The sequence below is a fragment of the Gracilinanus agilis genome, chromosome 1, assembly GCF_016433145.1.
Source record: "Gracilinanus agilis isolate LMUSP501 chromosome 1, AgileGrace, whole genome shotgun sequence".
In the NCBI taxonomy this organism is placed as follows: domain Eukaryota; kingdom Metazoa; phylum Chordata; class Mammalia; order Didelphimorphia; family Didelphidae; genus Gracilinanus; species Gracilinanus agilis.
The window spans coordinates 288920502-288944479 of NC_058130.1; the positions used below are offsets into that span (position 1 = coordinate 288920502).

Genomic DNA, 23978 nt, shown 5'->3' on the forward strand with positions numbered 1-23978 from the left:
GAGAATTATACATAACATTTCCCTCATAGGAGTACCAATAATTAGATCTTATTGAAGCCCTTAGGAGGCAAATTTAAAAAATAAGAGTTTTCTTACTTTCCCTTCTGTTTCTTATTTACCTTTTCATGTTTCTCTTGATTTTTTTAGTTGAATATCAAACTTTCCATTTAGTCCTGGTCTTTTCTGTGCAAATGCTTGGAAATTTTCTATCTTGTTGAATGCCCAAACTTTCCCCTGGAAGAATATAGTCCGTTTTGATGGGTACGTGATCCTTGTTTGTAAACCGAGTTCTCTTGCCTTTCTGAATATCATATTCCAAGCCTTGTGGTCTTTTAGCGTGGAGGCTGCCAGATCCTGTGTGATCCTGATTGGTGCTCCTTGATATCTGAATTGTCTCTTCCTGACTTCTTGTAATATTTTTCTTTTAGTTGGAAGCTCTTGAATTTGGCTATTATATTCTTGGGGTTGTCTTTTCAGTGTCTAGTGTAGAGGGTGATCTATGGATCCTTTCAATGTCTATATTGCCCTCTTGTTGTAGAACTTCAGGTCAATTTTTCTTAATAATTTCTTTAGTATGGAGTCCAAATTTCTATTAATTTCTGGTTTTTCTGGAAGAACAATGATTTTCAGATTGTCTCTTCTAGACCGGTTTTCTTTATCTATCATTTTCTGATTGAGATATTTCATGTTTCTATTTTATCTGTCTTTTGACTTTGTTTTATTTGTTCTTGCTGTCTTGATAGATCATTGGCTTCTACTTGCCCAATTCTTGTCTTTAGAGACTGTTTTTCTGTTATAAGCTTTTGATTTTCCTTTTCAGTTTGGTCTTACCTGTTTTCCAGCTGTTTGATTTTGGTCTCCAATTTGCTTATTAATTCTTTTGATTTGGGGGCATCTTTTTTCTAATTGCCCAATTCTAGCCTCTAGAGACTGATTTTCAGCTACAATCTTTTGGTTTTCCTTTTCAATCTGGTCATTTCTGGTTTTTGATTCAATTGTGAAATTCTGCCTTTTAAACTGTTATTTTCTTGCCAGATCTCTTCCATCTTTCTCATGATCTCAGATCTGAACTCTTCAAGACCTTGTTACCCATTTTCATTGTTTTAGGAAGGTTTGTATTGTTTGTTCTCCTCTACTGTTTCCTCTGTTGTCTGGATTTTTTCTGTGCAAAAGTTGTCAAGTGTTAAAGGTTTTTTCTTCTTCATCTTTCTCTTCTGGTTTTCCTGATGGCTTGCCATTGTAAGCTGAGTTCCCTCTCAGCTTTATGCTCACACCCAGGATCTCTTTGCGGCTCTTTAGAGATTCCTGAGATCTCAGGTCTAGTTGTGCTGGGACAAGCCTCCTGGTGGTCTCCTTGCTTGTTCTTCTGTCTGAAGCTCCTTTAACAGTCTCAGGGAGCTGCTTCTGCAGTCAAGCACCTCTCTGCCCTGGGTCCCCACTCAAGGTCCGCTCCTGCACTCAGAATCAGCCCCTTCTTCTGCGCCCCAGTCCACGCTTTAATCCGTGCCTCAGCCTGCACCTGTGACAGCCCCTTTGCCTGAGCCTGGGCTCAGGGTCTGCACTCAGAGTCCACGAGTTCCTCACCTCCCGGGGGGTCCCAAGTCTTGCTGCTCCCAGGAACAAGCCCTGGTGAGCTGCCAATGACCCAATGGGTGCTCCAAACCTGCTCCAACTCCTTTGCGCTGGCTTTGGTGGTGTGGGGTGGGGGAGGGGTTGCTCTGCTCATGTTTTCGTGGGAGCTGTTTCACCCCTTTATAGCATGGAAATGCCCTGTTTCCACGTACCTCCGATGCTGCGCCCTGTTGTGGGGTTCCTTCTTTCCTCTGGATTTGTTTTTATGTCTTCTTGAGGAGTCCTATATGAGTGGATTACGAGAAGTCAAGCAGCTGCTTTTTACTCTGCTGCCATCTTAACCCGGAAACAGAATATGTATCTGAACCACACTTTTAAAAAATATTGCCTCTATTTTATTTTGTTTGTGTTTTCTTTTGTAATAGCAAGATATTCAAATGTGATGTACATGACTTCACATGTATCATTTATATCAAATTGCTTGCCTTCTCAAAGAAAGAGAGAGAGGAGATAGGGAGGGAAAGAATTTGAAGCTCAAAAAATCTTAGAAAAAAATTGTTAAAATTTTTATCATGTAATGGGGAAATTAATGAAGTAAATAAAAATTACATTAAAAGGGACTTCTTAAAATTACTCATCTATATTGGGCAAGTTCTTGTTTCAGTATATGTATTTTCTATTTTATAAAAATAAATAATTGACTTATTTACAGATGTTTATGATTTTCAGGCATGTCAAGGATAAAAATATCATAGAACTGGTTCATCAAGTTTCAATGGGGATGAAATATTTGGAGGAGAATAATTTCGTGCACAGAGATCTGGCTGCAAGAAATGTGTTACTAGTTACCCAACATTATGCCAAAATCAGTGATTTTGGGCTTTCAAAAGCACTTAATGCTGATGAAAATTATTATAAGGTAAGTATTTCTTCAATGTCAATAATAACAAATGGTTTTAAAAAATGAAATTTTGATCTACCTGTCCTGCAGTATTTTTGTTAGAAGTAGAATTTTATAGCTATTTTAAAATAGTCCTTCATTTTCATTATCTTTTACAGTCCAGTAAGACCTTTTGTAAATTGTCAAACCATAAGACTTACACCCATTGCACATAATTTTCTTTGCTCTTTAATGTAATACCATCTTCATAAAATAGAATGTTCCATGAATTGCTAGTCATGAGAGGCCTTATACCGTTTACTCTTTCAAAATGGTATAATTGGGAAATTATACATCATTTTAAATAGGAAAACTACTTATATAGGTCAAATTTGGTAGAAAGGATAGCAAATGTGTTTATCAAAGAGTTCTTTTATTTATGGGGTTTTAAAATAACTATCTTATTTCATAGTTTAAATGGAAAGAAAGCAAGTTATGCATGTATATATGGGAAATTTTTTAGAATTAATTTTTTAATTCCTAACTTAAAATAATTATTTCTATGTACAGTAGAACAGAAAAAAGTAGATTGTATATGAAACTCCAGAGTAATTATATCCCTCTTACTTTTTTAAAAATATAAATGTAACATGTAAATTTGAAAGCTGTCTTCCTTGTTTATGATTCTTTTTCAACCTTCCTTCTACTTCTATGTATTTAAATAATGTTTCAGTAACCCTGTTTTCCCTTTTTTCCTTTTATTTGTTATAGTGTATATAATTACTCTTCATTTCTCTCTTCATCCTCCAAGTAGAAAAAAAGGTGGGGGAAATCTCTTTAACCAAATATAGTCAAGTAAAACAAATTTCTACATTGGACATTCTGGAAAATGTATGTCTTATTCTGTAACTTGTGTGCATCATTTATTTTTTTTTAAACCCTTAACTTCTGTGTATTGGCTCCTAGGTGGAATAGTGGTAAGGGTGAGCAATGGGGGTCAAGTGACTTGCCCAGGGTCACACAGCTGGGAAGTGTCTGAGGCTGGATTTGAACCTAGGACCTCCCATCTCTAGGCCTTACTCTCAATCCACTGAGATACCCAGCTGCCCCTGTCCATCACTTCTTAATCAATTTATAAGATGCTTCATCTTTGGTCTTATAGGATTGTGGTTGGTCATTGCATTTTCCAGAATTCTTACATCTTTCAAATGATTTTTATAATGTTGCCATAATCTTATTAATTCTAGTCCATTTTAATGTTATTTCACTCTGCATCAATTCATTGGATTCTTCCTTATGTGTCTCTGAAATTGTCTCTTTTGTCATTTCTTATACCATTCACATACTATAATTTACTTAGCTCTTCCTCAAATGATAGGCAACCTCTTAGTTTCCAGTTCTTTTTTATAATCCAAAGGGCTACTATAAATAGTTTGTATATATGAGTTTTAAAATTTCTTTTATGTGTAAGTGACATTTCTGGATCATAAAATATGCTGAGTTTTTTATTTGCTTTTGTAAAAAAGAATAATCAAATTATTTTCTATAATGGCTAGACCAATTCAAAGCTCCACTATGCAATGCCTTGGTGAGCCTTTTGCTCTCCTACACCCCTTCAACAATTGTTATTTTCAATTTTTTTCAATGTGTAGTAATAAAATAGGTATGAAGTAGAACCTCAGAGTTGCTTCAACTTATATTTCTCTAATTCAGAAATTCTGAAAATGTCTAGGAGGTCAAAATTGTTTTCATTATAATACAAAAACTTTATTTGCCCATTAAACACTGCTCTCTAGTCCATCTATATATCTGTGTGATGTTAAATTTTCTTCATATTCTTCAATAACAGTAACACCACAGCTAACTAAATAAACAGATATGAGAGTCCAGCCAATTTGTATAAAGTCAAATGTTTAAAAACTTAGCAAAATTATATAAAACAATGCCACTCTTCTTACTATTTTTCTTATTTTTCATAAAATATAATTTTAATGTAGATGAATTTATTATTTTTATTTTTAATGAATTATCAAACAAATTAATTTATTCATTTTAATTAATACAGCTAATACTATTTGACATAATCCACATCGAAAGATTTTTGGGACCCTCAATAATATTTAAGACTTTAAAGGAGTCCTGAAATAAAAAAGTTTAAGAACCACTGGTGTAATTATTAGTGATTTAGAGCATTTCCATATTAATTTCATATTCATTAAGACCTTTGATTAATTTCTTTTAAAACTACTCCTGCTCTACCCTGGAGGGTCTGCTCTTGATCCCAGAGGCTCTCGGATCCTGAGCTCTCTCTCGGTGCCTTTTTCCCTTTCTATCTACCTCCTAGTTTTTCCTAGACCTTCCCTTTCCTCATCTAAATAAAACCTAGCTATTCTAAACCCTAAAGTTGCTCTCTGATCTTTTATTTGAGCCCCTGAAGGGCTCTGGTCAATTTCCCCCTGCCTGGGCTGGGGATGCTACCTTCCTTTCCCTTCTTCTACCTTCTTCTCTCCTTCCTTCTACCTTCCTTCCTACCTATCCTCCTTTCACCCCCTCACAACCTCCATTGCCTAGCATTTACCATTTTTCTGCCTTGGATTGATTCTAAGACAAGAAACTAGATTTGGGGAATTCTGGGAAGATGGTGGCTTTGACAGAGTGATTCTTAAAACTTACACACCAGGATAGAAAATAATATGCTTTAAGAAGAAAGAGGAACAAATCTAACTATGGGACAGAGCCGGGGGAACCCTACTTCAGGACAGCTAAAGAGGTACGCCAAGAAAAAGGCTTGAATTCTTGAACTGTCAGGTCTGAGGGTATAGAAAGGAAATCCCAGGACACCTCCCCCACATGCTGTGTGGAGCCAGCATCCCGGAAATCTCAAGGTGAGCGGGTGTACTGGCCCAGAGAGAGGGCCTTGCTGGCACCGGACTCTGGGAGTTGAACACAGGCACTGGAGAGGTGACTGGAGGAGAAAACCAGAGAAACACAGCAAAAATGCCCGGAAGATGGTGGCTTAGAGAGAACCAAACCTCAGAACACAGACAACTTGGCCTCCTCATACCAAGATAGAGAACAAAGGGCTGCAAAAAGAAAGAAAACCAGATCAAGCACAAGGACAGCTCAGGGGGATCCCACTGCTGGACAGCTCAGCTCAGCAAAAACGCTCCTTCTTGTCCCTCCACTGTTTTTTTTTTGTTGTTGTTTTTTCTTTCCCTCTTCTCTAGGTTTTAGCCTCAGAGCAGATTAAGAAGTACAAACTAATTCAATCAGTACAGGCTTGATAACATCAATTAGACAGACAAGAAGTCTTCAGAGGGCAGAGAAAGTAACTACAAACATCCATTGCCAGCTAGGGGGAAGATCTTTCATCAAAGATCATTAAATACATCTGCTCAAACTAGCAGAACAAGGAAGGAAAAAATATGAGTAAGCAACAGAAAAAGAGAAAAGAAATGACAACTGACAACTTCTTTCAAGGAAGTGAAAAGAGAGCAAATAAACTAGAAATAGAAGAAGAGGAAGTAGTTCCAGTGAACTGGACACAGGCTTTTGAAGATCTCAAAATTCAACTTCAGGAACTCAAAAAGCAATCAAGAGAGGCTGAAGACAATTTGAAATAGGAAATACATGAACTAAAACAAGAAAATAAAGTCTTAAAAGCCAGAATTGGCCAGCTTGAAAATGAAGCAAAGAAGGCAAAAGATGATCTACAAAGAAAATCAGACCAGAACAAAATTTAAAAAATGAAAAATTTGAGGAGAATATGAAACACCTCATTTATTCAACCAAAGATCTGGAGAACAGAGCTAGAAGAGACAACTTAAGAATTATTGCACTACCAGAACATCATGATAAAAGAAAAAATTTAGACAACTCCTACAAGAAATTATCAGAGACAATTGCCCTGACATTCTTGAACAAGAGGGAAAAGTGGGAATTGAAAGAATCCACAGATCACCTCCTACATTTAATCCACAACTGACAACTTCCAGGAATATTATAGCTAAATTCAAAAACTACCAGACCAAAGAAAAAATATTATAAGCTGCTAAAAAGCAGTCATTCAGATATCAGGGAACCACAGTTAGGATAACACAGGATCTGGCTGAATCTACATTGAAGGACCGGAAGGAATGGAACACAATATTCCAGAAAGTTAGAGAACTGTATCTACATGCAAGAATCAACTATCCAGCAAAACTGACTATATTATTGCAGGGGAAAGTATGGTCATTCAATAAAACTGAGGACTTGCAAGCATTCATCAAGAAAAAACAGACTTAAACAGTGAGTTTGATGCCCAAACACAGAATTCAAGAGAATCACCATAAGGTAATTAAGAGAATGGGGGAAGGGGAAAATTCTTTTCTTTAAGGGATCCAATAAGTTCGATCAATTTGTATCCCAAGAAGAAAAAAGATATTGGCAAATATTAAAAATTGTTATTACCAACAGGGTAACTAGAAGTTTACATAGAGCGAACAGTGACATACTATATAGGATGAAATGTCAAATGTTATATATATATATATATATATATATATATATATATATATATATATATGTATGTATGTATAAATATATCCAAAACTAGAGGAGGGGAAAGAAGATGATAATAATGAGAAAAACAGGAAAGCAAACATAAAGGAATAAATTTATATTCCATAAAGAAACTCATGGGACCAACAGGGAAGAATAACAATACACTGTATGGGTAAAGAGGTTAGAGAGAGGAAATATTTAATACTTAAGTGCATTAAAATCAACTTAAAGAGGAAAGAACAATCAGCTCCATTGGGGCAGATAATTGATTCACGCCCTATAGAGAAGTAGAAGGGTAACAAAAGGACTGTTGGAGAGGGAAGTAACACTAGGAAGGGAGACGGTGCAGAGGGGGTTTAGCTTAAAAAGATCCAAAACAAAAATAAGAGGGGAATAAGGGAGAGGGAAGAAAGGGAAGTACAATAAAGGAGGGGATCAGGGAAACTGATTAAAAACAAAATACTGGTATAAAAGGAAATAGTGAAAGAAGAAAGGATAGGATAAGGCGAGAAAATCAAAACGTCTGGGAATACACAGTTGATAACTCTGAATGTGAATGGGATGAACTTGCCCATAAAAAGGAAGCAAATAGCAGAGTGGATTAGAAACCAAAATCCTACCATATGTTGTCTGCAAGAAACACACATGACACAGACAGAAAGACATAGAGTGAAAATGAGAGGATGGAGCAAAATCTATTGGGCTTCAAATGAGAAAAAGAAGGCAGGGGTTGCCATCATAATCTCTGACAGAGCCAAAATAAAAATAGATAAGGTTAAAAGAAATAGGAAAGGTAATTACATCCTAATAAAAGGCAGTATAAACAATGAAGAAATATCAGTACTCAACATGTATGCACCAATTTGTATAGCTTCCAAGTTTCTAAAGGAGAAGCTAGTGGAGCTCAAGGACGAAATAGATAACAAAACCATACTAGTGGGGGACCTCAACCTTTCCCTATCAGATCTAGATAAATCAAACCAAAAAATAAAGAAGAAAGAGATAAGAGAGGTGAATGGAACCCTAGAAAAATTAGAGTTAGTAGATATATGGAGAAAAATAAATACAGACAAAAAGGAATACACCTTCTTTTCAGCAGCACATGGAACATTCACAAAGATAGACCGTGTAATAGGGCATAGAAACATGGCAAACAAATACAAAAAAGCAGAAGTAATAAATGTAACTTTTCAGATCATAATGCAATAAAAATAGTTATTAGTAAGAATACATAGAGAGGCAAACAAAAAACTAATTGGAAATTAAATAATATGATTATCCAAAATAATTTAGTGAAAGAACAAATCATAGAAACAATTAATAATTTCATTGAAGACTATGACAATGATAAGATGTCTTATCCAAACCTATGGAATGCAGCCAAAGCAGTTCTAAGGGGAAAATTTATATCACTAAGTGCATACATTAACAAATTAGGGAGGGCAGAGGTTAATTAATTTGGCATGCAACTTAAAAAACTAGAAAATGAACAAATTAAAAATCCTCAGATGAAAACTAAATTAGAAATTCTAAGAATCAAAGGAGAAATTAATAAAAAAGAAAGTAAAAGAACTATTGAATTAATAAATAAGACTAGATGCTGATAGTTTGAAAAAAACAGATAAAAGAGACAAAGTACTGGTCAATCTAATAAAAAAAGGAAAGAAGAAAACCAAATCATCAGTACCAAAGATGAAAAGGGAGACCTCCCCTCTAATGAAGAGGAAATTAAGGCAAGCATTAAAAACTATTATGCCCAATTATATGGCAATAAATATAGCAATCTAAGTGATATGGATGAATGTTTACAAAAATATAAATTGCATAGATTAACAACAGAAGAAATAGAATACTTAAATAATCCCATATCAGGAAAAGGAATTGAACAAGCCATCAAAGAACTCCCTAAGAAAAAATTGCCAGGGCCTGATGGGTTCACAAGTGAATTCTATCAGACATTCAAAGAGCAACTAATTCCAATATTATGCAAACTATCTGACACAATAAGAAAAGAAGGAGTCCTACCAAATTCCTTTTAAGACACAAATATGGTACTAATTCCAAAGCCAGGTAGATCAAAAACAGAGAAAGAAAACTACAGACCAATCTCCTTAATGAACATAGATGCAAAAAAATCTTAAATGGAATACTAGCAAAAAGACTCCAGCAAGTGATCAAGAGGGTTATCCATCATGATCAGGTGGGATTTATACCAGGAATTCAAGGATGGTTCAACATTAGGAAAACCACATAATTGACCATATCAACAAGCTAACAAACAAAAACCACATAATTCTCTCAATAGATGCCTAAAAATCTTTTGACAAAATACAACACTCATTCCTACTGAAAACACTAGGAAGTATAGGAATAGAAGGACCTCTCCTAAAAACAATAAACAGTATATACCTAAAACCATCAACAAGCATCATATGCAATGGGGATAAATTAGAAGCCTTTCCAGTAAGATCAGGAGTGAAACAAGGATGCCCATTATCACCTCTGTTATTTAACATTGTACTAGAAACACTAGCAGTAGCAATTAGAGAAGAAAAAGAAATTGAAGGTATTAAAATAGGCAATGAGGAGGGGCAGCTGGGTAGCTCAATGGAGTGAGAGTCAGGCCTAGAGACAGGAGGTCCTAGGTTCAAACCCGGCCTCAGCCACTTCCCAGCTGTGTGACCATGGGCAAGTCACTTGACCCCCATTGCCTACCCTTACCACTCTTCCACCTATGAGACAATACACTGAAGAACAAGGGTTAAAAAAAAATAAATTATATATAAAAAAATAGGCAATGAGGAGACTAAGCTATCACTCTTTGCAGATGATATGTTGGTCTACTTAAAAAATCCTAGAGAATCAACTAAAAAGCTAGTAGAAATGATCAACAACTTTAGCAAAGTTGCAAGATACAAAATAAATGCACATGAATCATCAGCATTTCTATATATTTCCAACACATCATAGCAGCAAGAGGTAGAAAGAGAAACACCATTTAAAATCACCCTAGACAATATAAAATACTTAGGAATCTATCTACCAAAACAAACACAGGAATTATATGAACATAACTACAGAACACTTTCCAAACAATTAAAACTAGATCTAAACTATTGGAAAAACATTGACTGCTCATGAGTAGGATGAGGTAACATAATAAAAATGACCATTCTACCCAGATTAATTTGCTTATTTAGTGCCATACCTATCAAACTACCAAAAAACTTTTTTACTGAATCAGAAATAACTATAACAATGTTCATTTGGAAGAACAAACAATCAAGAATATCAAGGGAAATAATGAAAAAAATGTGAAGGAAGATGACCTAAAAGTACCAGATATTAAACTATACTATAAATCAGTGGTTATCAAAACAATAAGGTAATAATAATAACTAAGAGACAGAAGGGATCAGTGGAATAGACTTGGGATAAGTGACGTCAGCAACACAGGGTTTGATAAACCCCAAAAGCCTGATTTTTGGGACAAAAATCCACTATTTGACAAAAACTGGTGGGAAAATTGGAAAACAATATGGGAGAGATTAGGTTTAGATCAACATCTCACACCTTACACCAAGATAAATTCACAATGGGTAAAAGACTTGAATATAAAGAAGGAAACTTTGTAAGTAAATTAAGTGAACACAGAATAGTATACTTGTCAGATCTCTGGGAAAGGAAAGATTTTAAAACCAAGCAAGTGTTAGAAAAAATTACAAAATGTAAAATAAATAATTTTGATTATATTAAATTAAAAATTTTTGTACAAACAAAAACAATGTAGCCAAAATCAGAAGGGAAACAACAACCTGGGGAAAAAATCTTTATAACAAAAATTCTGACAGAGGTCTAATTACTCAAATTTACAAGAAACTAAATCAATTGTATAAAAGAATCAAGCCATTCCTCAACTGATAAATGGGCAAGGGGCATTAATAGGCAATTTTCAGATAAAAAAATCAAAACTATCAATAAGCACATGAGAAAGTATTCTAAATCTCTAATAATTAGAAAAATGCAAATCAAAACAACTCTGAGGTATCACCTCACACCTAGAAGATTGGCTTAAATGATAGCAGGGAAGAGTAATGGATGTTGGAGGGGATGTGGCAAAATTGGGACATTAATGCAGTGCTGGTAGAGTGGTGAACTGATCCAACCATTCTGAATGGCAATTTGGAATTATGCCCAAAGAGCTCTAAAAGATTGCCTGCCCTTTAATGTAGCCATAGCATTGCTGGGTTTGTACCCCAAAAAGATCATAGATAAACAGACTTGTACAAAAATATTTATAGCTGCACTTTTTGTGGTAACAAAAAATTGGAAAATGAGGGTATGCCCTTCAGTTGGGGAATGGCTGAACAAATTGTGTTAGATGTTGGTGATGAATACTACTGTGCTCAAAGGAATAATAAACTGGAGGAATTCCATGTGAACTGGAAAGACTTCCAGGAATTGATGCAGAGTGAAAGGAGCAGAGCCAGAAGAAGGTTGTACACAGAGACTGATACACTGTGGTAAAATCGAATGTAATAGACTTCTGTACTAGCAGCAATGCCATGACCCAGGACAATTCTGCAGGATTTATGAAAAAGAACACTACCCACATTCAGAGGAAGAACTGCAGGAGTCGAAACACAGAAGAAAAACAACTGCTTGTACACATGGGTTTATACAGACATGATTGGGGATGTAGACTCGAAACGACCACACCAATGCAACTATCAATAATATGGAAATGGGTCTTGATAGATGATACATGTTAAAAACCAGTGGAAATGCAAGGTAGCTATGGGGGTGGGGGAAGAGTTTGAGCAGGTGAAGGGGAAAGTAAAAGCATGAATCATGTAACCATGGAAATTTTTTTCTAAAAAATTAAAAAAAATTAAAATAAAACTACTCCTTCATATCCACTGACCATTTAAATTTTTTACATGTCTTGGAAATGACAGCTTTATTAGAGAAACTTGCTACAAGTATTTTTCCCCAATCTACAATTTTCCTTCTAATTATCTTTATAAATTTTGTTTGTTTGAAATATTTGTACTTTTATATAATCCAGATATTCTTTATCTTCTAAGATCTACTCCATCCTGTATTTATTTGCTCATGAACTACTCATTCATATATTTTTAAAAGATACTTTATTTTGCCAATTACATAGAATAACAATTTTCCACATAAGTTTTCTGAAGTTATATGATCTAAATTTTCTCCCTGTCTCCCTTCCTTCCCTCTTCCCACAGCTGGTAAACAATTTGATCTGAGTTATACATGTATTATCATGCAAAACATATTTCCAATATTGTTCATTGTTTTAAAAGAATACTCATATAAAACCAAAACCCCAAATAATGCAAACCGTAATAAACTAAAGTGACAAATCATATGTTTTCATCTCCATTCTAACTTTAGTTCTTTCTCTGGAGCTGTATAGCATTCTTTGTCATAAGTCCTTCAGAATTGTCCTGGATCATTGTATTGATGAGAGTAGTTATGTACTTCACAGTTGATCATTCCACAATATTGTTATTAGCTGCTTAACTCTGCATCAGTTCATGTAGGTCTTTCACTCTCTTCCTGTTCATCATTCTTACAACGCAATAGTATTCCATCATCACCATATACTGCAATTTGTTCAGCCATTTCCCAAGTGATAGATATCCCCTGAATTTCCAATTCATTGCCACCCCCAGAAAAGCTGGTAAAAATATTTTTGTATAAATAGACTCTTTCCCTGTTTTTTTTTTTTTGTCTCTTTGAAATATGGACCTAGTTGTGGGATTATTGGATCAAATGGTATGCATTGTTTTATAGCCCTTTGGGCATAGTTCCAAATTTTTCTAATTTGCTTATAATAAAAATTTATTATGAAAGGTGGGAACCTTTTATGACATCATAGATCCAGATCTAAACATTTTGGGGTATCTAAATAGTAAAGTGGGCAGAGTGTCAGGCCCTGAGATGGGAGGTCTGATCTCAGACAATTCCTAGCTGTGTGGCCCTGGGCAAGTCACTTAATCTCAATTGCCTAACCCTTATTGCTCTTCTTTTGCCATGGAACTGATATTTAATATAAATTCTAAGACAGAAGATAAGAGTCTTTTTTTTTCTTGATCATTTTTTTTTATTAATATTCATTTTTAACATGGTTACATGATTCATGCTCCTCCTTTCCCCTTCAACCCCCCCCCCGGACCCCCCCTACCCATGCGCATTTCCACTAGTTTTGTCATGTGTCCTTGATCAAGACCAATTTCCAAATTGTTGGTAGTTGCATTGGTGTGGTAGTTTCGAGTCTACACCCTCAATCATGTCCACCCCGACCCATGCGTTCATGCAGTTGTTTTCCTATATGTTTCCTCTCCTGCAGTCCCTCCTCTGAATGTGGGTAGCATCTTTACCATAAATCCCTCAGAATTGTCCTGGGTCATTGCATTGCTGCTGGTTCAGAGGTCCATTACATTCGATTTTACCACAGAATGTCAGTCTCTGTGTATAGAGTTCTTCTGGCTCTGCTCCTTTCGCTCTGCATCAGTTCCCAGAGGTCTCTCCAGTTCGCCTGGAACTTCTCCAGTTTATTATTCCTTTTAGCACAATAGTATTCCATCACCCGCATATACCACAGTTTGTTCAGCCATTCCCCAATTGAAGGACATACCCTCCTTTTCCAATTTGTTGCCACCACAAAAAGCGCAGCTATGAATATTTTCGTACAAGTCTGTTTATCTATGATCTCTTTGGGGTACAAACCCAGCAATGGTATGGCTGGATCAAAGGGCAGGCATTCTTTTATAGCGCTTTGAGCATGATTCCAAATTGCCAGCCAGAATGGCTTTTCCTTTTCAATCTTGTCATTTCTGGTGTTCAATTTGCTTATCGGTTCATTTGATTTCTGAGCCTCACTTTCCAATTGCAAGATTCTACCTTTTAAACTGTTATTTTCTTGCCAGATCTCTTCCATTTTCCTCAGAATCTCAGTTTTGAACTCTTCCATAGCTTGTGAGGAGTTTTCCTTATTTGAGGAGGGTCCGGATGCTTGTTTGTTCTCCTCCTCTGTTTGCTCGGTTGTCTGGATTTTCTCTGTGTAAAAGCTGTCGAGTGTTAAAGACTTCTTCTTTTTGTTATTATTCTTTCTCTTCTGAACCTCCTGATGCTGAGTAGCCATCATTAGCCCAGCAGCTTCTCAGCTTCTCAGCTTTATCCTCGGGCTCAGTGTCTGTTCCCAATCTATTGGCTCCTGAGGTCTGAATTCTGGTTTTTTCCAAGGTCAAGCCCCCTGGTGGGCCCTCTTGCTTGATCCTCTGCTGGAGGTTTCTTTACAAGTCTCAGGGCGCTGCTTCCACAGTCGTATACCCGTCTGCACTGGTTCCCCACTTAGGCTTAGTTCTGCCTCCACCCACGCCTCTACTCAGCCGGCTCTCTGTGCCCAGCGTCCTGCTCCGGCGCGCGCGCTCAGATTTCGCGTGCTTTTTTTGACTTAATGGGGTCCTAAGTCTTGCTGCTGTCAGGAACAGGTCCCGGAGCTGCTGATGACTCGATGGGTGCCCCAAACTTGCTCTATTTCTTTTTAGCTGGGTTCGGAGCTATAGGTGAGTGTGGAGGGGGTGGGGGTGGGGCGGTTGCTCAGCTCGCGATTGAGTGAGTGAGAGCCCTTTTTAGCTTGGAAATGTCTCGATTCCACGTACCTTCCACGCTGTGCCCTGTTGTGGGGTTCCTCCGTTCGTCTGGACTTGTTTTTATGTCCCCTTGGGGAGTTTTGTATGTTTCGGTCAGGAGAGGTTAAGAGCTGCTTCTTACTCTGCCGCCATCTTAACCCGGAACCTCAAGAGTCTTTTTTTAAAAAATCAAATATTTTTAAAAAGTTCAAACATTTGGTGTTTTAAAACCTTACATTTGAACATTTATAAGCCACATCCATGTAAAGTAAAATTGTAAAATTACTGAACCTCTTACATTGTGGACTAAGGTGATCTACCTGATTATCCTATTTATTTTCTTGAAAAGGCTTATTAACTACTCATAAAGAAATTGCCAAAACAGATCATAGTAGTCCAGAGACAATTTCCATTCATAAAAATATGGAATCAAAAGATTTAAAGATAGAAGGATTTTTGAAAGTTCTACTTCAAAACTTTCATTTTGTAGAAGAAAACTGAAGCCCAAAGAGATAAAAATGGTTTACTCAAGGTAATAACAAGCAGTAAGTAGTGAAGCTACAATTTCAACCAAGGTTCTCTGATTTCAAGTAGAGTGGGTTTTTTAAAAATTGTATACAAATTGGAAGTTTGTAAAAATATTTACAAGGATGAGGAGATTGGAACATTAAACTGGAAAGATATTTCCATCTTAGGGGTAATCAAAGAGCTTATGTGAAGTAGAGTTATTTTAGATTCTCCAATTTTCCATTGACACCAGAATCCACCTGTATTCTCTCCTTTATTTAAAATGAGGTTCTCAGGGGTTCTCTTGTTACTCGTTGTTCATTGTTTTCTTTTCATATAATATCTTTAATCATTTGTTTTTAGGCTCAAACTCATGGAAAGTGGCCAGTCAAGTGGTATGCCCCAGAATGCATCAATTACTACAAATTCTCTAGCAAGAGTGATGTATGGAGTTTTGGAGTACTAATGTGGGAAGCATTTTCCTATGGACAGAAACCTTATAAAGTGAGTCATCATTAATTGTTTGTTATATGCATAAATATGTGCCCATGCAAATAAATAGATAAGTAGCAAAAAATAAATCATTTGAGATATAAGATTCATAGTTACATCCCAGAGCACATATTTATTTCTTCATTCCCTTTACATGGGAGAATCCTCTTCAGCCCTTGTTTTTAATTAGGACCAAATTTATTGAAATTTTCTTCTTGGCATTTCGAAATGTGAATATTTTAACTCTATGATACCAGAATAATACCATGAATTTCTTTTTCTGTGTTTCTGAATATCCCAGTGCCATAAGTGATGGAGAATACAGTTTTAATCATTTACTTGGTTTATTATGATTCAGAGCTAGAAATAACTAATTCTTTGTAGCACATTAAAGGCAAAGTTCTAGAAAGTTGTTCTTTTATTTACAATTATACCTGCTCTTATAGGAAATTCTCTACCAAATTATTTTTTTACTAATACCTCATTATGGTGTGGTGATACCCTTGCTTTGTTCTCAAAAATTATGCCATAAGAGTGTGAACTTAGATAGGTCCTAATAAGCTTGCTATTATCCAAGACAAGCCTAGGTAAATATAGAGACTTTTCACCAGAAGGATAGTGATTACATGATTCATTTTTTGCCTCTAGTAGCTTAAGAAGATGTCTACACAGGAATGGGATAATTTTAGTGGTAATATCAGAGGATGGAATGAAATTATGGATCTTTTGAAGTACTGAAAGAATATTCTTCAATAGCTTTGGTTCTATTATGTAATCTGGGGTTTCTTCCTTAATTTATAACTCATTCAGGTGATACCAGAAAACATGATTTTAGCTTCCATACTAGAAATGGTTGTTACTATTTAACAATAGTGTAACATCATACATGAGGATTACTAGTTATTGTTTATTGTGTTTCTTTCATTCTAATTCTGAGTAATTTCCAAAATATAAATTATATATTTAGGAAAAACATTGACCCTTTCCTTCTTTGAGATTTATTCTATCCAAGTTTATCACCCAAACCAGATTATTAATTCTTACCAATGGACTTTTAACATTTCAACACTCCCTCAAAGAGCCTAATTTATTCTTAATCTGCTCCATCCTAATGACTTATTCCTGCATTCTGCCTCAGGAACATATGGAAATGACTATCCCCTCTTATTCCCTGGTAAAGAATTCTAAAATCTATTATATATAATTATAAAAATATAATATTATTTATAAAATGTATTATCTATAAAATTTACTATTATTCCATCTCCCTCAAACCTATTTCTTTTCTCAACAATTTCTTGATCCCTCAGTACGTCACCAGATCATCATCCTGCTCTAACTACACTCTCATTGCTTCCCAATCTTAAGCCATTAGTGAGCCATTTTAATCATCGTCCTGTCACACCTGACAAAAATCACACATATACAAAATTTAAACCTAGATTACTCCCCCCTTCTGCCTTCATTCATATTCAAACACTGCTGATTAGACTTGGAGGAAGTCATAGAGCTATACTAAGTGCCCACTAAATTTATACTAACCAATCTCTATTGGGCCTTCATTTTGAAAAATCACTTCTTTTACTCTTCCCTAAACTCTATGCTACTGTCCACACTAGATTTTTCAAAAATTCTCATCTTCCCCAACCTTTTTACAATGCTTCCTCAGGTGAGGCTCTCACATAACTTGCTTTATTGAAGAAACTCTAATTATTCCCCAAGAGATCCCTCTTCCCTCCTCTTTATATCTATTCCTAGACATTACCTACACTATTTCTCCCTTTACTTTAGTCTCTAATAAAGAAATAGCCCTTTTCTTTACATGTACCATTGATCCAAACTTTCCCTTCAACAACAATATTACCTCTCCACCATCTCTACTCTATCAGTTTCAGTTTCTACAATAGATTTCTTCATTGCTATCTATAGGGATTATGGGTTTCTTTGCTACTACCTCCAATCCACTCATGTCTCCCTGGTCTTTGTTTAAAAAAACATTATTAGAGCTTCCTATCCTTCATAATTTTCATTCTATAGCTATCCTCACTTTCTCAATGAAACTCCTTAAAAAAGATTTCCACATTTTTTGTCTCATCTTCTTCTCTACTTGCTCTTTTTAACTCACTGCTGTTTGGCATTTAACAACTTCCCCTCTCCCAGTTTACCAATGATTTCTTGATTGATGAATCTATTCACCTTTTTTCAGTCATTATTCTTTTTAATTTCTCTACAACATTTGACAGTGTTGATCACATTTGCCTCCTGGATATCGACTCTTCTCTGTCTTTTAATAGCACAACAATCACTTGGCTTTCCTGATAGCTATCTTACTGCTCCTTCTCAATCTCCTTGGCTGATTCTTCATCCTTGTCATGCTCACAAATTTTGGCTTTTCTTCAAGGCTCTGTCCTGGACTTTCTTTTCGCTCTTCTTTATACTGTTTCACTTGGCTATCTTACTAGCACACATGGCAACGTGCCTCATATATTTTGAATTAAATGTCTCACAGACATCTCAAACTCAACATGTCCAAAAGAAAACACATCCCTCTTACAGAAATTTATTTTTGCTGTTGAAGGCACCGCCAATTTTCTAGTGACTCTGGCTGTCAACATTGTAGTTATCTTTAACCCCTTACCCTAAACATCCAATTAGTCATTAATCTTGCTTTTATCTCCACATTCCTCACATATGTCCTTTCCTCTTCTTTTCCACAGTCACAATACCAGTTCAAAGGCTTATCACCTTCTGTCTGCACTGTTGTCTTTCATTTATTCTTCACATCTTTATCCTCTATCCATCTTCTACAGAGCAGCCAAAGTGATTTTCTTTATATATGTATGTACATATATATGTGTGTGTATATAAACATATATACATATATAATACTTTCCTCGATAACATATAAAAACAATTAATTTAACATATATTTCCTAAAATTTTAGGTTCCAAATTCTTACCCTCCTTCCATTCTCTCCCCCCACCCCAAGATGTAAAGCAATTTGATATGGATTACAGATGTGTAATTATGTAAAACATGTTCTATATTGGTCATGTAGAAGACACATATAAAAAACCATGAAGAAATAAATTGAAAAATAGTATACTTAGATCTGCATACAGACTCCATCATTTCTTTCTCTGGAGGTGGAGAACAATTTTCAACATGAGTCTTTGGAATTGTCGTCAATCAATGTGCTCCTGAAAATAGCTAAATCATTCATAATTGAAATTTTAAAATCACAGAGTATTGATGTTATTGTATACAGTGTTCTTCTGGTTCTCATCACATCACTTTGTATCAGTTCATGTAAATCTTTCCTGGTTTTTTTTTTTGTGAAATAATCTTTCATGTATAACACAATAGGATTTACCATATCATTTACCATAATTTCTTCAGCCATTCCCCAATTGATGGACATCTATTTCCCAATTGATGGACATCCATTCCCCAATTGATGGACTTCTTCAATATCTAATTCTTTACTGATACAAAAAGAACTACAATAAATGATTTTGTACAAATAGGCCCTTTTCACTTTTTTATCTCTATGGGATATAGACTTAATTTCATTATTGCTGGACCAAAGAGTATGCACAGTTCTATAGTCCTTTAGACAGAATTCCAAATTGTTCTTCAAAATGTTTGGATTAATTCATAACTCCTCTAATGATACGTGAATGCCCTGATTTTCCAGGTGGTAACTCAGAATTGTTGTAATTTGCATTTCTCTAATAAATAATAATTTAGAGCATTATCCCTATTATTATTATAACAAAAATTAGAGCCAGCTTGACCAATGTTATGATGGAGGGGAGAGATAGAGTCTATGAGGTGAGACTCTCTTCTAGCTCTCCCCTCCTGGCAAATATGCACTGGGAGAGTTTGAGAGGGTGTCACCCTGAAACTGGGTGACCTATATGGTCATGCTGCCCTATAGAAGTTGGGGACGAAGGTTCTCTATAAGATGAGGTAATGGGTAGCCCAATCTGATTCTGAATGAGGGCAGGGTTCATGCAAGCCTCCCCTGAGGTAAGTCAACTTCACAGCAGGTGGTCTGGCTTCAAGATGGAGGCAGCCAGACCAAACTGTGATTTCCCTCCCCTTCATCTCTCAGGCACTCTGGAACACTATTTGACTAATGAATGTCTTTTATTAATATCAATATAGGGATTGGGGAAAGAGGTGAAGGGCAGAGGCATTTTGGGGTGCCCTCTTCTCCATTTCTATGGGGTCCGTCACTCTGGTGGGAACCTTTGGGGTTCCCACTCCTAAGCATCTCCCCTCATCTCTTCTCCTTCTGTTTCTATTTCTATCCTTTTCTATAATTTTAAGTTAGACTGGAAAGGGTCTCTCAGCAAGGTTGGGTAATGGGGGAAGAAGCCTAAGAGATCACTCCCAAAATGGAGTCCCAAAACTTAGCTGACTATGGTTGAAGTCTTGCTGGATGAGAAGCAGTGGGATGACTTTGATCAGGGAATCTGGGTTTCAATGTCCAACGAAAGATCCACAGGAAGCCCTCAGGACTGGATTTGAACTCTTCCAAGACCTTGTGACCAGTTTTCATTTTTTGGGGAAGTTTTGGATATGGTTACTTGTTTCTTCTCCTCTGCTGTTTGCTCTGTTGTCTGAATTTTTTCTGTGTAAAAGTTGTCGAATGTTAAAGGTTTCTTCTTGATCTTTCTCTTCTGGGGTTCCTATGTCTGGCTTGCCATTTTTAGCCCAGTGCCTTCTCAAGCTTTATCCTCATGCCCAGGTCTGTCTGCGCTCTTTAGCCTCCTGAAGTTTCCTCGTGCAAGCCTCCTGGTGGTCCCCTTGCTTGTTCTTCTGCGTGAAGCTCCTTTAACAGTCTCTGGGCACTGCTTCCACAGTCATGCACCCCTCTGCACTGGGTCCCCACCCAAGGTCTGCGCCTGCACTCAGGATCTGTGTTCAAAGTCCGCACGTTCTTTAGCCTCTTGGGGTCTTAAGTCTTGCTGCTCTCAGGAGCAGGCCCTGGTGATGCCAGGTAGCTGCCAGTGACTTAATGGGTACCGCAAACTTGCTCTAATTCTTTTGTGCTGGCTTTGGCACTTTAGGTGGTGGGGGGGGAGGAGGAGGTTGCTCAGCTCATGTTTTAGTGAGAGCTGTTTTACCCCTTTATAGCATGGAAATGCCCCAATTCCACGTACCTTCAATGCTGCACCCTATTGTGGGGTCCCCTCGTTCTCCTGGATTTGTTTTTATGTCTTCTTGAGGAGTACTATATGCATGGGTTAGGAGAGGTCAAGCAGCTGCTTTTTACTCTGCCGCCATCTTAACCTGGAAGCCTGGATTTGAGCTGAGATATTCTCCTCCTCCCTATCTCAGTCCTCCTTTGGAAATCCTTCTCTCCTCCTTCCTCTCCTGGAGAATTACCCAGAATCCCCTCTGGTCAAAACTGTCACCAACTGTCACCAATGGCCTTCTTCTGGCTATTTTTGTCCCATCCATTACATTATAATTACATTAATATAATCCATTACATTATAGATAGCTGTGGTTTCCCCATTTGGAAACTGCCTTTTCATTTCCTTTGACCACTTACCAATTGGGGAATTACATGTATTCTAATAAATCTGACTCAGTTCTCTATATATTGGAGAAATGAAGCCTTTATCAAAGACTTACTGTAAAAATGTCACCCAGATTTCTGCTTTCTTTCTAATCTTGGTTATATTGATTTTGCTTGTGTAGAATCTTTTTAATTTAATATAATCAAAATTATCCATTTTATATCCTACAATGTTCTCTGCTTCTTGTTTGGCCATAAATTCTTCCCCTTCTCTATATATCTGACAGGTAAACTATTATATGTTCCTCTAATTTTCTTATGTTAATACCCATTTTGAGTTTATTTTGGTATGTGGTATAAGATTTTAGTCTATACCTTGTTTCTACCCTCCTGTTTTCTAGTCTTTCAAACAGTTTTCATTATATAGTAAGTTCTTATACCAAAAGCTTAGATCTTTAGGCTTATTAAAAACTAAATTAGGGCACCTGGAGTTCCAGGTTAAGATGGTGGCAGAGTAAAAAGCAGCTGCTCCACCTCTCCTAACTGAAGCATAAAGGACTCCTCAAGGGGACATAAAAACAAATCCAGACAAACGAAGGGACCCCACAACAGGGCACAGCATTGAAGGTACATGGAATTGGGGCATTTCCACGCTATAAAGGGGTGAAACAGCTCTCACTAGAGCACGAGCTGAGAAAGCCCCTCCTGCACCCCTCACATCACCTACAGTGCCAAGGCCAGCACACAAGAGTTAAAGCAGGTTTGGGGCACCCATCAAGTCATTGGCAGCTCCAGGGCCTGTTCCTGAGAGCAGCAAGACTTAGGACCCCAAGAGACTAAAGAACACGCATGGACTTTGAACACAGACCTTGAGCCCAGGCTCGGGTAAAGGAATTGCCGTAGGCACAGACAAGGATCTTGAGCGCAGGCTTGGACCTCTAGTGGGGACCCTGTGCACACGGAAGCACGGCTGTGGAAGCAGGGCCCTGAGACTGTTGAAGAAGCCTTGGGCAGAGGGACAGATCAGGGACGACCAGGAGGCTCGACCCCCGAGAACAACGAGACCTGAGACCTCAGGAGCCTAGAGAGCGCAGACAGACCTTGAGTGTGAGGATAAAGCACAGAAGTCTCAGGGCCAACAACAATGGCAAGCCAAAATTGGGAGCCCCAGAAGAGAAAGATCATTAAGAAGAAATCTGTAACACTTGATAACTTCTACACAGAGAAAATCCAGACAACAGAGCAAACAGCAGAGGAGAATAAAGTAATCATATCCAAACCTTCCAAAATAATGAAAACTGGTCACAAGCTATTGAAGAGTTCAAATCTGAGATGATGAGAAAGATGGAAGAGATCTGCCAAGAAAATAACAGTTTAAAAGGCAGAATTTTGCAATTGGAAAGTAAGGCTCAGAAATCAAATGAACTGATAAGCATAATGAACACTAGAAATGACCAGCTGGAAGACTTGAAGAACCAAACAGATCAGATAGAAAAGGAAAACCAAAAGATTATAGCCGAAAACCAGTCCCTAAAGCCTAAAATTGAGCAATTAGAAGCTAATGATTTTTCAAGAAAGCAAGAACAAATAAAACAAAGTCAAAAGACTGATAAAATAGAAGGAAATGTGAAATATCTCAATGAGAAAGTGACAGACCAAGAAAACAGGTCTAGAAGAGACAATCTGAGAATCATTGGTCTTCCTGAAAAACCAGAAATTAATAGAAATTTGGATTCCATACTAAAAGAAATTATTCAGCAAAATTGCTCTGAAGTTCTGCAACAAGAGGGCAATATAGACATTGAAAGCATCCATAGGTCACCCTCTACACTAGACCCTGAAAAGACAACGCCCAGGAATATAATAGCCAAATTCAAGAGCTTCCAAGTAAAAGAAAAAATCTTACAAAAAGCCAGAAAGAGACAATTCAAATATCAAGGAGCAATAATCAGGATCACACAGGATCTGGCAGCTTCCATGCTAAAAGACCGCAAGGCTTGGAATACGATATTAAGAAAGGCAAGAGAACTGGGTCTTCAATCACGGATCACCTACCCATCCAAACTAACTATATACTTCCAGGGGAAAGTTTGGGCATTCAATAAGATAGAAGATTTCCAAGTATTTGCACAGAAAATAACAGGACTAAATGGAAAGTTTGATATCCAACCACAAAAATCAAGAGAAACATGAAAAGGTAAATAAGAAACAGAGGGGAAAAGAAGAAAACTCATATTTTTAAAATTTGCCTCTTTAAGGGCTTCAATAAGATCTAATTATCTGTATTCCTATGTGGAGAACTGCTATGTATAATTCTCTATAGTGAACTCTATTCACTATTATAGTATTCACTATTATAGCAATCAGAAGAATTATTCATAGAGAGACGATGGAATACTAAATGGTCTAAGATGACATGTGGGGGTGGGAAAGAGGGGGGTGAATAGTAGGGGACACCAAGAGAAACTTGAGAGAATAAGAAAAATAAGATATTCTATTACACACAAAGAGGTCTTAGGAAGGGGAGGGGATGAATACTATTATAAGAAGGAGAGAAAGAGAGCATTAAGAGGTAATATTTAAACCTTACTCTCATTGTAATTAACCCTGAGAGGGAAGAGTAGCTATATCCATTGGGATATAAAACTCTATCTAACTCTACTGAGAAAGCCAAAAGGGATAAATCAAGGGGAACAGGGCAGTGGGGAGGTCAAAAAAGGGAGAGGAGAAGAAAGGGGAGGGAATTCATTAGGCCTTTAAAAATAAAAAAGAGGAGAATAATAA

At 36.8% G+C, this 23978-nt stretch overlaps 1 protein-coding gene across 1 annotated transcript in view; it reads left to right on the forward strand.

Annotated features, from left to right (window-relative positions):
- Positions 1–23978, forward strand: part of SYK (spleen associated tyrosine kinase) — a 131967-nt gene that overhangs the window by 100721 nt on the left and 7268 nt on the right. The window contains exons 10-11 of the mRNA XM_044680173.1: positions 2302–2491; positions 15532–15672. Coding sequence (XP_044536108.1) covers positions 2302–2491; positions 15532–15672 — 331 coding nt within the window. The remainder of the gene's footprint in view (positions 1–2301; positions 2492–15531; positions 15673–23978) is intronic.